The 15,199-nt window shown below is 38.4% G+C and overlaps 1 protein-coding gene across 1 annotated transcript; it reads right to left on the bottom strand.

Moving 5' to 3' along the window:
- Positions 1-1,178: 1,178 nt before the first annotated feature.
- Positions 1,179-2,345, bottom strand: LOC127751060 (uncharacterized). The gene is made up of 3 exons (XM_052274017.1): positions 2,237-2,345; positions 1,659-1,700; positions 1,179-1,578 (listed from the first exon to the last, which is right to left on the bottom strand). The coding sequence occupies exons 1-3, from the start codon at positions 2,334-2,336 to the stop codon at positions 1,274-1,276; spliced, it is 447 nt and encodes a 148-aa protein (XP_052129977.1). The 5' UTR covers positions 2,337-2,345; the 3' UTR covers positions 1,179-1,273.
- Positions 2,346-15,199: the final 12,854 nt, after the last annotated feature.

Here is a 15,199-nt window from a genome sequence, read left to right as displayed (position 1 = left end):
AGAAAATCGGACATACTTTCTGCACTGGAAAAGCAAACTGTGGGACGACAGCAGGTGCACGCGCGCGTCAGCGCGAGCAGGCGGAGTGCGCCATCGCCTGTACTTGCTCACATCCTCCTGCAGCTGGCGTGCTCACCATTATGTACCAGGTGGCTGACTCACGCCGCGCACTTTTGTAGTTATACTGTACCGCATGCACGGGTGCGGGCGGGCTTACCTATCCTCGCTGCCCACGGCTCCTTGCGGCCCCGAGCGATTAGGCAACCCGCCCGCACGCGTGCATGCGGTACAGTATAACTACAAGAGTGCGCGGCGTGAATCAGCCACCTGGTACATGAGTCATGTTCCGCTCATGTACGAAACAAATATGATACATATTTGACCCTTTCTCAGCGGATTGTAATAATTAATTCAAATTTCGGCAACTGGGAATCAGTAAACAGTTTTACAATTTCTGAATCTATTTTTCATTGTATGGTATATATGTATCGAGGTATCTAGTGTCGCAGTAGTTGGGAGTTCGCATCACCTCCAAACCTAGAGCTTTGGCTTAAGTTGCACAATCGCAACGTCAGGCATGGATGCACTGTTGTGGGTCCAAGCAGTGCTTTTTTTTTTCACCGCCAGTTCTCTTACGATGAGAGTATGTTACGTAATTCCCTTGATTGTTTAAAGATAAGGTCACACTTAATTATTGAAGAAAATTAAAATTGTTGTAATGAACCGATGCCCATGTATGTGCCTTGATTCCTTTTGGACCGGGAAGAGTCACGCGCACTACAGGGTTATGCAGTGCTTTTCCCTGCAAGTTGCTGGACTACAACTTGCATCCTATACGCCTGATTTTCCCACCCATTCATTGCGTCGAGTAGGCGTGATGCTTCTGAATCCCTTGCAATGTTATGCTCAAAAAATGTTGAGAGGGTTTGGTTAACAAGAATTTGAAGTTTCAATTTATCAGCAATAAACACCCTGAAGCGCCCTTGTGGACAATTGCGTAGGTATCAGATAGTACTGTGTCACAGCTACTCACACTTTGAATGAATGTGGCATTATTGGAGATGTTGGAATTGGAAAGAAATCCAAAACGGCGGATAAATCATAGCACATTTGTTTTGACATAAGAACTTTATTAAAAAAGATGTTTCATGCACAAGATCTCAGAAATTGTTGTCATTTATAAAAAAGAATGTTGTTAAACAAAATTGAAGGTAAAAGAAAATACTCAGCAAATACTTCTTGTAAGAAAGCTTGAGAACAAAATAATATGAAACTAGGCACTTACATTAAATAAAGGTAGCCAATCAGTAATCTGGGCAAAGCATCCAGTTACTGGGCACTTAGAATGCCTGAACATTTTCTCAGCACTCTCCCTGACGTCCCGGACACAAGAAATACAAATCTTCGCATGGCCGCAAGGCTTAAGAGCCACTAGTCCCTTATACAACTGGCAGGCCTTGCAGACTCCCTTTTTCTTGTACCCAAGCATTTGGTCTTCTCCTTCTGGTAGTTGAGGGAGACTCGCAAGAAATTCTTCTCTCTTCTTATCCTCTAAGGATTTTTTCGTGGGCCGACCACCTGCAACAAATATTTAGAATTTTAGACTTTGACTAAATGCTTCACAATTTTAACAATTATAGATGGGCACTCAGGCTTACGTTTCTTTCCAAGTGAAGATGCTTCAGACTTCAACTTCTTCTCTGAAAAGTAAAGGGTGAATTAATTTCTAAACTTTATGATAAAATTACATGAAAAGAAGAGTTTAAATTAGTGACTAGTCCACGACTGAACATCTCATTCTAGCTACCTTATTCTGCTTCATGCAAGTAAAATTTTGAATAAAACCAACCAATACAGTAAATGCTTCATGCAAGAAAGCAAAAAAGTAATAGAAGATAAATGAAATATTCAATGACTGACTTTTTTAAAAAGAGAGAACTTTAAGGGACCCCGTTAGTTTGAGGGAAACTTCACTGATTGAGAAAGTATTCAGAAAAGAAGAAAAACTCCCATATGTTTTTGAAAGGACTTGGTCAAAATCTGAGTAGTTTCCCTAAAACTAGGTAGAGTTTTCCCTCTTTCCTAAAAACAATTAGATATTGTCTTTACTATGATATGAAGGCAGTATGTCCACCTTCCCACAGAGTGTTTCTTTCTCGTAATTTTCCTTAACTACAGAGACATAAGAAAACCTTGATACTGTGTTCAGGAATCAAAATTAAAAACATATACTTACTTGTTTTGGGAGGCTCCATATCAGAGTCGTCCGATGAATCTTCCCATGGCTTGGGTGCTGGTGTAGGCGGTGCTGGTACGAAATTTGGCTGGACATACATCGGTCCCCCTGAAAAAATCAAAAAGGAAGCCACGTTGCAAAAAAGGAAGGTATCAAATTTGACATGCCATAATGGGAACATTCTTGAATGGCAATGATACAGAAGGAGAAATGCCCTTATTTGCCTGCTCTACTAACAAGTTTTAACGATACCACTTCTTTAGTAATAATCACGGGTGGAAATTGGAATGAAATAATATTCTCGCGTTACTGGTTAATGGTGATGAGTGCCCCTTGTACCAGAAGTGTGTCTACAAATACTAATTATGGTTCATAATATTTGCTGTTTTGAAGAGTTAAAGCCACTAGTTTCAAAGAATTAGATGCACACGATATACATTTAATTTCCTAGAAAATGTTGCAACTAAGTCCCAGGTCAGGCAAATATTTCCAGAAAACCTGATGAGTTTATAGGAAGCCAAACATGGTATCTTAAGTTGATCATTGCCCCTTCGTCTCCAACAGTAATTAAAATCCAGAGAATAACATCTCATTTCCATTTCCACCCCTAGTAACAAACAACTATGGAATACTACCCACCTTGAGAAGAAGAGGGCTGCGGAGCCCACTGATAGAATACTGCCGGCGCTCCTGGAGGCGTCGGCATCATCATAAGCTGTGCCTGACTTCCCGCCTGAAACAAGCAAAGCATTACCAGGATGATATAAGGTGCCGACATGTTACATTGCAGTTACTCTCTTTCCGCATTAATTTGTTGCATCTATAGAGCTCTTGTAAGATTTCGGAGCTTTAACAACATATAGAACTTCACAGGAGCCAAAAAAACTACATATTAAGCTAGCGTCCAAAGAAGTTGAAAGTTGCAAGACAATAGTTTGACTTCCAAAATGAATAACTGAATGAATGGAATAAATTAAGGAACACGTGCCATGCATTGGACTGCCAATGAGAATGAATGAGCCGAGGCGTCTCACTCCCTCAATCTTAAGTTTCAGAGTTCTAATGCTGTCTTTTGCACTACAGGTCGCACAGGGACATACCGATTACTAAATAATGTATATTTTTGGACAGAGTGACACCCACTCAAGAGTTACGGCATAGATAGCTACCTAACTCTGGTTACGGTTGTGTAACGTGGGCGGCTCAAGATAACCTCCTACGGAGGCAATTTATTGAAAAGGTAAAGTAGAAATACAATGTAAGGATACTCACGGCAGCAGAAGGGGCACTATGCCTCTTGTTGGTCGAAGGTTTACTTTTATTGAACATGATTTTCATTCAAAGAGGCTTAACCTTTCTTGAGGAACACGCAACCGCTCGCTAAGGAAGGAGGATGAAGAGGATAGGTGGCGGATGGTGGAGCGTTGTCGTAGTTGTAGTTGGAGGCAATCCTCGTGTAGTCCGATGGATCCGTGTCGGAATTAGGTAACTGAGCTTCAATGTGATCTCACTGGCGACTGGCTGTACATTCAAGTAAAAAATAGATAGACTGACATGTTAAGTAAACTTTCTTACTCATGCCAGAACATGGCTGTTAACAACTAAGCAGTAAAATACTTATAGCTGCTTAGGCTGAAAGGGCGGGCCGGGTGACGTCGGAAACGTCAATCTTTTACTTTCATTCAGTTATGAGACATTTTAAAGAGGCAGTATAATATAATAACGAATCTCTTTTCAGAATAAATGTTTCACATCTAAGAAACTGTAATTTGTTACAAAATATTTAAATTTAATTGAACCAACAAAGGAACATGCGTAGCGGATAGAACACGCTCGTTCAGGATTGGTGCATGAGTTTCCCGCCGCTTGTTGGGATCTGGTAATTTGTCTGCTTGAACGGCTTGCAGCTTGAACGTTCAAGTTGTCTGGAGCGGATTAGAAGATAGCACCATGTCGGCTTCTACGAAGCGACTTAAACTTAGGTTTGATAACAATGTTGTTTTTAATTTTTCATATTATAGATCAAATTGCCTTTTGAGCTATTGAGTGGAATATCAGTACTTTTTCTTCTTTGCCTCATAGTGCCGGCGCCGATGATGAGGTTATGTTGGCTCCAACCCCACGTCAACTGAGAGAGCTATGGCGCTTTGATAATGAGTGTGCTCAAAAGTACATGAGAGTGCCTCTAAGAAATTGCTCTTCCATCGAGCCACCAGATGAACCTGGTAAGTACTCTCTTATTTTGTGAATATTTTTATCAAGCTGTGTTAAACACCATTCTTTGAGAATGAACTTGCGTTGAAATGTTTTTTTTTTGTTGGTTGATCCTACAGGTACTGGTCTCTCCCAAGGCATGATGTTAATGTTGCATGATCAAATTGAGAATATGTGGCGAAGCCTAGTTGGAATACTAGAAGTATTTTATGATAAATCCCAACCCAACCTTGGGTACCGCCTGAGAGTCAGAGAAGATCTGCCTATCCGAGTAACTATGAGATCTGCTGATCAGATCGTAGTTGGATGGAAGGCTATCTTCTCCGACAGTTGTCCATCATTGCATCTCTATTTACGCAGTGATATCAAGGAGAAAAATCAATATTTGGGGGGCCCTGTGTCCTACTCTAATTGGGCACCTACAAAAACTGCTAGTCTTATTGTTCGGCAGGTGTCACATGGATCTGCAAAGCACTTGGTGCGGGGTGAATGCAAACTGGTCTCTGGAGGTTGTGAGTTAATGTGGGATTACGGCAAAAGAACCTTGCCCCAATTCAGTAATGAAGAGTGGTTTCAATCCAAGGTATGAACTCTGTGTACAAATATGGTAAGTTGTTATTTTTGACACAAGGTTTAATATGTCTTCATACGTTTTAGTGCTGCTCCATTACGGCTACCCTTCCAAAGGCTGTCCCATACAAGTCCAAGATTGTACAAGAAGTTTACAGAGACCTATGCGTGCTCTGTGGAAAACCTTACAAGGCTGCACGGAGAGATTGGACCAAGCGTAGATGTCAAAAAAAGGTTCACTTTTTGAACAGTCATGCCAACTTTTTGGGTACTGACTGGGATGGCTGTGGTGACTATGATCCATCAAAGTATAACGTTGACTATAACCGTGCACTGACTGAAGCAGAAAGGCTGAACCAATTATTGAATAGACTTGCATCAGATTCTTGGAAAACTGTGCCAGCATGTGTAATATTGAAAAACGAGTAAGTCATGTTTTAGAATTACTTCGAATAGGAATAATAAGTGACATGTAGTGTGCTAATCTAATAAAATAATCCTTTTCTTTTGTGTAGAGAGGTGAAGACTCTTACTGCGGAAATGTGTATGAAAATCTTCCGCAAACGGTGTGAGCTTATGAGAAAACTTGGATCAATTGCTCTACGAGGTGGTTCAGTCCCTTCTGTGGTTGAACATTTACAGCCTATTAGACCCTCTCGATGGGATGAGATATTTCCCAAAGGTGAGCAACCCAAGAGAAAATATTCTTTGCCTGAACACGTGATGAAGGAAAAGAAGTCTTACTTTGAAGAATCTCTTCAGCAAGACTTGATATTAGCCATTGGAATATTGGAGCACAGTGACTCAACAGCAGGAGATGAGAGCTCTTCTGAAAGTGAATAATGTGAATGCTCTCAAATGCTGAAAATTTTAATTATGTTATATGTTATTTTATGTTACTTACAGCTTCACACCTTTTTGGAGCATTGTTTTTGTCTATCATTTTTTCACTAACAGTTTATCATTTGTAACTTACCGTGTATTTTATGGACACAGAATCTGACCCAATTCCATGTGGCTCATAAATCTAGACTTTTTAAGCTTAAACAGTACTTTCTATCTGTGCTCTACTCTGTTCTAGTGACATTTAATGGAGGTTGAGTTCACTATGACTATTTGAAATATAAGTTTTTAACTTGTTAAAGGTGAAAACTTGTTAAAGGTTTTAAAGGTGATTGTAACTTTACAATTGGCTTTATGCCATTGTTTTTTTGTATTCTCATTTCCTTCTATTAGCAAAATATGCTGCATTATATTTTGATTCCTACTTGTTGGGACAGACTCAGTACTTGCTTTACAGTCACTTAATTTGAAGTCATGTCATTGCTTGACAATTGTAAATTGTATATCTGTGTCCTGTGTTTTTAGTGAATTCCTCTCCTGCGCTAACTGTAATGATTTCATATCGGAGTTCTGCAACCTACTGAATAGTGCACTGACAGGTCGTATGTACCTGAAACAGTCTCTTACATGGAGAGGAGGCCTTTTCTTAAAAACTGTTCGCATAAGTTCTGTTATGATAAATCCGTAGGGACAGCTGTCTGTGTTTATAATTATAAATCTCCATTTTCAATAAATATTTTTTTCTTTCAATGACTGGAAATTTTTTGAAGGCAAGGGTACTGTGTGGCAGGGTGACCCAAAGTTAAATGATGGTCAAAGAAAGAAATCAAGTCAAATATTGTTTCAGGTGTCATTAAGTTTCAGCCTTTAAATTTCATTTCATAGCATGGCTCCCAAGAATAACTCAGTATATTTTCTGTGGAGAAGATTGTAAGTTGTTAAGGTAGTAATGTAGAGAAGGGGGGTTGGAGGGATTGCCATTGAATTTGATTGTACCAAAACTTTGTATTTTCAAAAGTACCCAACAACAGCCTGAAGGTTAACATACAAAGGGGCAGAGCTTCTGTGCATGGAAAGCACAACCTCACCAAACAACTCTAATAAACATTGAATATTTCTTTTTTACAAAATGCAAAGCTTTCTACACTATATATTGTAAGTTACCACACCATATATTACATCATAGAATAAACCTAAGGTAGTAAGTCCTGCCTCAGAGGCGCATCTTATTATTTATGCTCAAAAACAAACTAGGGTAAGGTTTAAAGCCTCACATGACACAAAGAGGGACACTATATACCTGCCCCTACAGTGTCTTGAATACATGAATCGTTTGAATGTAGAGCCACTGGTAAAATCTGAGACAGTTTCTTCTGCAAGCTGACCTATGAATTGTGCCTGCAGAAATGATTTCCAAACAGGACTAACAAAAAAATCATCAATTCAAGGTCAAGATGTGATGGGAAGAGCTATTACCAGAGTCCACCAATGCCAACGCAAATCTTCCAACTTGAGTTTCCAAGCAGAAAAATATGGTTACAAAAGCCGATTACCCATAATACACTGAACAGAATCACTGACAATGTTTAAAATGACTAGCAATACAATCCTGCAGTATCAATATTGAGCAGAGTTTGCCCTCAAATGGTGATCTTAATTTATGGGAAACATTGGTGGTCAAACCGTATATTGGGTTTGATATTTAACTTGAGAACCTGAAAGCAATAATTACAACCGACAAATGTTCTCGGGACAATTCATAGGTTTCCATAAAGTTCAGTAAATATTATAGAACAATTCATGTTGTATGGAGAGCATTAAGATAAAACTGTTTTATAATTCATTATTGATGGGTCTATAAACACTAAGTGCATAGTGGTCATAAAAACAAATTGTCTTTAACAAAATAATTGCAAAATTAATAACAGCAAAAATATGAACAAAAATATTAATAAAAATAATTTATACCTTAAAATCAGGCTGGGAGAGTGTACACAATGCCCAACTTACTTCATAAACATGCAATTGATAATGAGACTGTTTTCAGAGCTACATTGTCTCTTATCGAAAGTAAAACAAAATTGGTCCTAAATTTACCATAAGAAGCTCTGCCATTGTTGAACTAATTCATTTGTTGTCATGTTCCGGAATGAATCTGATGCCAATGCAAATCTCAAATATGATATTAGGCAAGCTCAACATACTGAACTGACACATTGCCTGTAACCTCTGCGTCACAAAAAATGGTTGAATTATCATCATTTCATTGAAGAAGAATCAGACGCATACTGAATTTCATTAGTGACATTTTAAATTCCTTACTCCTGTATTTCCTTTACTAAAAGGAGCTGATAGGGACAGGCAAAAAATTGTCCTGCAATTAGGTTGTGTTAGATAGGAAAATCACAGTTACAAAAGTAAAGAAAAAAGCTTGACAGCCATCATGTAGGAAAGCAGCTAAAGAAAATATAGAAATACTCAAATATTTCGGAAAATTCTACAGCTAAACTAAAACATGTGAGAGAGGGGTACATAAAAACTAGATAGATATACTCCAAAACACTTGAAACATGTAATGCTTCTATAGGAAGAGTGCTACAGTACTCGTAAGTAGAGGCACATAAGAACTACATTGTCTTATATTTTTCAATATAGTGGAGGTCTCTCTGCCAAGCCGTCATCATGTTCTGCACAGTGCTGTGATGTTTTACCCACTTGCGACCAATAAGCGTGTTACATCTTTCCTTGTGACAGGTCTTGTAATGAAGGAATATTTTGAGATAACGATCATGTAAACCTGAGAAGAAGCGAGAGCATTCTTCACAGTGGAGAAAGCGTGGGCCATTGCTTGCAATGTTGAAGTTGGCACTTCTCGAGTCCTTGGAGCTCTGAGAAAGTTTCGCAAAGTTTTCCAGAAAGTTAATTATAAGTTGTGCTCTTTTAGTTGTACACCAGCCAGGAGTAAATGTCTGAGGTGGAGTGATTGTGAGAATTATCTTTTTCTGCACCTGCAACAATGATGAAATTTTCTTAGTAAAACAAAGACCAGCTCAAGAGATATGTTCATCCAAGCTTTATGGTAGGGAAATGTAACAGAATACCTTTCTCTGCTGTAACTTTCCAGTCATAGATGAACAGATGGCCCTAAGACCTGAGTAATAATTTTCAAGATAAGGAGTGGATCTGTGATGAAAGCAGACATCCACCTTCGGTGGGTTGGCCTTGAATGAAGTGGACTCCTGCGACAGAAAAAGCTTTTATTGGTAACACATGAGAGATGAGTTTCAGTAATTACAGACTGAGCATACGAATAGTACAAGCCACATTAAAAGAGAATGTTGTGCATTATGTAGAAAGACATTAAACTTAATAGATGATTACTAGTACTTGTTCAATAAGTCACATGCTAAGATTGCTCTTATAATTTATGGAGCCCTCTCCTTCAATTACCTGGACATAATCTTGAGAAGGGTTCTCATCTTCTTCCTGAATATCCATCACTTCCTCCTTAATTTCGACTTTAATATTATGTTGTGTAGTATAAAATTTCAACTGCATTTTGAAATTGGACATACAGCAACCACAGCTCAAACGTGGTCAGACCTCACTGAAGTAACCACTCAAGCAAGTCAATAATGCTTCACGTACATTAAGTACTAGGAATTGTGCTGGTTCTGAAATGATTGCAAAACAGCGTTAATACATGCAAAATGTCATCATCACACATGGTTAGTGATAGGCATAAGTAGGTTAGAGTTCAACTGCTGCTATCACTTATCGTCTAGCACACGCCTAACAGAAAATGGTTCCACAAGTAACGCATCTGCTGCTTTTATGAAATACAGAAGCTTGTTCAAGAAAACAAGCAGTAGAACAGAACCTAACCATTAACACCATTTTTCCTTCCATAAAGTGGTAACAAACAATTAACAACTTTGGCCACAGATTCCATAAAAGAAATATTGTTATTCTTTCTGAACCTTGTTATTTTCAATGGTTTTCTTATTGTTTATAGAAATTATTACCACGCTTTCTTTGTTCTTGACGCTTGTATGACCTCAATGCCTCAATACAACACTGTCTGCTGTGAAAGGATATACTCACTTGTTTTGTTTTCGTACCGGAGCTGCCAACCATCAGCTGATAAGTACACATAAAGTCATGTTACATGAATAATTACGAAAAATATAACAAAAAAAATAGTTGTTTTCTGCACAATTTTTCAAGTTTGATTTTTCCAGCGAATATTGATTGCATTACATATCACACGTTTAAAAGAGATTTCATTTAGGCAGGAGAAGAAAAAAAATCCAGTAGAACAGTATGGAGCCAGTGCGGGAAATTTAAACCAGATTATGATTCTGAACGATCGGGACTCTAATAGGTAAAGGCATTTATCCTCAATTTTAAAAATGCGCACGAGCCCGTTGCAACAGATAATTTTAAGGTTATCTTTAATGATTCAGAGAAACAGGGAATCATGATTCCGTTTCAGGTTGATGCATTATTCTTATACTGCTCTTGCCCTGCAGGTGGCATGAAGTTGCAATTCTGCAATGTGTGAGGTAGATTTTTGTACGACATTATCCCAATAGATATTCAATTATAACACCAGCACATTTTTAATGACTTACTGCTGATTTTACAACATTGCCCACGTTCATTATTGGCTTGTTCCTCAAACATGTATTGCGATCACCAAAGGGATGTGCTCTTTAACACACTTTCTTGCTAGAAAAAGTAAACTATTACATCTGTCAATGTCAATCTATTTAGACTTTTAGGAAAAAGAAGGATGCAAACTGCTACAATTCCGGCTGTTTATTATTTTCAGTGCTTACTATCACAACAACTTTTCTTTTGAGTGGGAAACACTATTATGACAATTTTTAGAAAGTAACAAGAGCTTTCAAAAACTTTTCTCAGCACATATGCAACATGTTAACATGTTTTTCACTGGTATAGAAAACTGCAATGTTTATCAGGGGGTACACAATACAATTAAAGAATATTAATGAGAAAATGTTTCTTTTATGTCTAAGGATTAGAAGTGACAGTCTGTGCCATAGCAGATCTCTTCTTGCATGCTTCACTTCCCTTGTGCCTGTTGCTTTTCACACTAATCTCAGTACCACAATCACTGCATGTATAACGCTCACTAGTAGAAACGGTTTTCTTGCAACATATTTTGTCAACATGTTTGACTTTTCTCTTCTTATGGAGTTCAGAATGCTCTTGATCCATGTGCGTCAAAAGTGTTTCTCTCTTCACAGGTACCTGGTAAGTTGTAAAACAATTATCCACAGGGCACTTGACCCGTTTCCTACATCCAGACACTCTCTTCTCTGGAGAGGTATCTGATGGCGGAGTTGACAAAGGTGAAGCCTCGATGCTTCCAGTGCAATGTCCTGGTATAATGGACCTTTGAAAGTGGTGGTCATGATAATTTTCAGCCATTGTTCCATCCTCATGAAATTTAAGAAGATCTTTGCGATGCATCTTGAATAATGGTGTAATATCCATGTGGACCTTTCCCTCTCTAAAACAAAATAAAAATGAGGAAGTGTAACACAAATTGTTATCAGAAGCTGGAATGTTGATAAGTTCAATGGGTATGATGTAACTGGACAACTAGAACATATGACTAGACAAATTAATTACACTTACAGACAATTGCAGTTTTGGGTGGAGGCAACAGACTTAAATGGCAACCAATCCACATTTCCAAGGTTACAAGCCTCTGAAACCACTAAGCCAAAATTCCCTCCTGTATGGGCTGCATTTCGAGCAAGAAAAATGAAATGTCCTGGTTCCTGGATAACCTAAAATTCGAGCAAATTCAATGAAATTTGGATGGTACGGTCACTGGCATGGCAACAGAACACAAATTAGAGGTCAATTACTTACAATTTTAAACTTTATAGAATGGTGAAGAAGAAATTCAGGAAACACAACATTACTTTTGTGAGAGAGTTTAAAGAGACAAACTCTGTTCAAATTATGCAGGCCGTAATTTGATAGAATAATACTCAGTTTAGTAATCTCAGATGGAGCAACAACAATCCTGTGTGTTCAAATACATAGAAGTTAAAACTAAAAGGTAAAGGCAACATTTTTTGGTAGAAATCAAAAAGGTCATATGGTCATATGATACTTACCATAGTTTAGGATTCCCAATGTGATTGAAGCTCAAACTAGGAAGTGACATGTCCTCAACATGCAATCCGAAGAACGAATGCAGCCCGGCCACATACACAAAAGGAAAGGAGACCCCAGCATAATAAGCATCCAAGTCCGTCAGCATGTTTAAATGGCAAAGGTGAGACATAGCAAAATTGGGTGTGATGTACAGATAATTTTTGCTGTCTTCCTCAAGATCTGTGATATAAAGTGAGCAGTTCTTCCCATCACCATCACTCTTCAGCTCTTCTGGTTCACAGTTTAGAAGTTCTGACTGCAAATCCAAGTAACATTTGCGGCACTCACATTTCTCACTGGCATGGTCTACATCCTTCTTTTCCTGTACTTTGTAAGCTTTACTCGACATACTTTTTTCTACTAAGGCACAAATCATTGACGGATCCTTCTCCAGACGAAGACTCTGCCTTTCAATGAACTTGGATTTTTTGTGACTGATATTGTGATCTTCTGACGGATTTGAATATTTTGGTATCAGAACACATTTAGACATGAGGGTTTCGTAAAAGTGTTTTGCTGCCATCTTCGGACCCTCCTCCCGCAGTATTTTTGTGCTACAGGACAGGGTATAAAAGTTAGCGATAAGAAACCTGCAGTATCATAACAAAGTTAGTCAACTACTACTCAGGAAGAATGACTTACCAGCACGTTAATGTTGGGTTTGCAAGGTTTTGAGCTTTTAGTGACTTCAGAAAAGGTGAGCGAATGCTCCCTTGAAGCTGAATTGTTTCATGCTCCATAACATATTTATCATTAGGACTGTCAGGTGCTTTCAGAAACTGAACTGTCACTCTTTTTTTGTTAACATCCAATCTCTCCCAAAAATCATCCCAATTGGATTCTTTCTTCATCAGTTCTGATGACAGCCTACCCTGCAAAACAACACCATTCCACATTCACATCAGATAGTTAAGGTGCAACGACTGTACTGATTATTAATTCACATAAAATGGCAGTACATCACACATGATTACACGTTGTGTAACTAAACCCTTCCCTCCAACTGTCAAAGAAACATGTCAAGGGCACCACAATAAATCTTACCCTGAAAACTCCATCCGACTGCGCTTTTAAACTTGTTCTCATAACCTCTACAAAATGATTATCAAGATTAAGAAGCTGCCTCTCGTCGCAAATTTTTTCCTCGTGCACTAAGAAAAAAGAATCATCTAAGTTCGCAAGATCCATCTTAGGCGAACAAGAACCTGATCACCCGATCAGAACATCCCAGCGGTTGGAGGTCCTACTAACAAAAAATAAGAAGCAAGACCCTAGCCTTCCCTAAGCTGTGCTTGCTGTGCTGTGCCCTACAGACCCAAACACACACTACAAAAGAACGACACAGAACAAATGTCAGCAGGCGGTGCAGACCCGACGCGGACGCGACCCGACCAGCAGCAGCGAACAGAAATTGCAATGCTTCAGGCGGAAAGTTGTAGTTGTGCAATTTGGGGCAGCAGGAAGCCCGTTTTCTAGTGTCATCTTCTAAAATTCATTTTCTAGTGAAAAAGACTCAAAAATATAAGCCAACACTTGCAATGAAAGTATTCGGTCTCTGTGATAGTTCTGTCAGAGTATACAAGGTTAGAATTGATTTGCCGTTTCCAGGATTGTTTCCATTTCCATCATAATTATCTTTCTAACCAAAGTTCCTCTAGTTTGTTGATTAGTTAAAGTATCAATTGATTGTGATAACCAGCTGGAGGCCATTTCCCTTGAAAAGAGTTCCCTTCACATTTGCCTTTCATTTATGTAAGTACAGTAGTAATGATTTATGTTCCTGAAATTTTAACCACAAACTTTCTCACCGTATCACAGCAACACTATTGCTTTATTTCAGGAACTAACGTGACTTGGGAAGCTTGATTTGTTTTTGCCATGAGAGAAGCAGAATTATTGATATTGTTTTTGAAAGTGAAACATATGGTACCTTGTGGGCCAGCTGTCTACGTTTTCTGGTTTTGGCTGTTCTTGGCTTTTACGTTCCCAAGGTTGGTTTCATTTGCCGTCTCTAACATAATTTCTGTATTTCGTTTACTGTCTACAAGTTTTTAACTTTCAGGTTCATTAATTTATTCATAATTATCTTCTTTTAGTGACTTGATGATCTGGTGGGAACCTGATCCAATCACCAAATATTTACCTAGTACTAAACTAACTCTCTTTTGGAACAAGTGCCTCTGGTTGTTGACTGTTTAAGGTAGCAGTTGATTGTGATAACCAGCTGGACGCCATTTCCCTTGAAAAGAGTTTTCTTCTCAACTTACTATTTTTTGCCATGAGAGAAGCAGAATTATTGATATTGGTTCTGAAAGTGTAACTTATGGTACCTTGTGGGCAGCTGTTGACATTTTCTGGTTAAGCCAGTGCTCTTGCCTTTGCCGTTCCCAGGATCGCTTTCATTGCCATCTCTTAAGGTAATTTTTTCTATTTTGTTTATTGAGTACAAATTTTTTACTTTCAGGGTCATTAATTTATTCATCATTATCTCCTTCTTTTAGTTGTGACTGAATCATCCGGTGGGAATCTGATCCAATCACCAAATCTTTACCTTGTTCTAAACTAAGAGTTCTGTGAAAGAGCAAGCGGGTTTCTTTTTGTTTTGCATCTTATATATCTGGCAGTGTAGTAAACCAAAGGCATCTTCCTATTATCCCTCTCTAAAAGTAAGTAGAAGCATAATGTGTCTTCTGGTTTTTGATAATGTTCGCATCGAGAGAGCTTGTGCCTATTTTACAGCCACAATTTTGTGCTTTTTTCAGCATCCAATATGAGTCTGCAGATTGTACTCTCTTTTGGAACAATAAGTGCATGTAGTTGTTGATTGTTGAAGGTAGCAATTGATTGTGATAACCCAGCTGGAGGTCATTTCCCTTGAAAAGAGTTCAATTTATCTGTTTTTCATTTATGTAAGTACAGTAGTGAAAGACTTCTGTTCCTGAAGTTTTAATCACAAACTTTCTTACTATATCACAGCAAGACCCTTGCTTCCTTTTAGGATCTAATGTAACTTGGGAAACTTCAAATTTTTGCCATGAAAGAAGCACAGTTATTGTTGTTGGTTTTGAAAGTAAAAATTATGGTACTTTGTGGCCAGCTGTTGAAATTTTCTGGTTTAGCCTGTTCTCTGGGCTTTGC

This window comes from Frankliniella occidentalis, unplaced genomic scaffold (genome assembly GCF_000697945.3).
Source record: "Frankliniella occidentalis isolate FOCC.00 unplaced genomic scaffold, Focc_3.1 Scaffold325, whole genome shotgun sequence".
Taxonomy (NCBI): Eukaryota; Metazoa; Arthropoda; class Insecta; order Thysanoptera; family Thripidae; genus Frankliniella; species Frankliniella occidentalis.
This window is presented reverse-complemented; position numbering and strand designations above follow the sequence as displayed.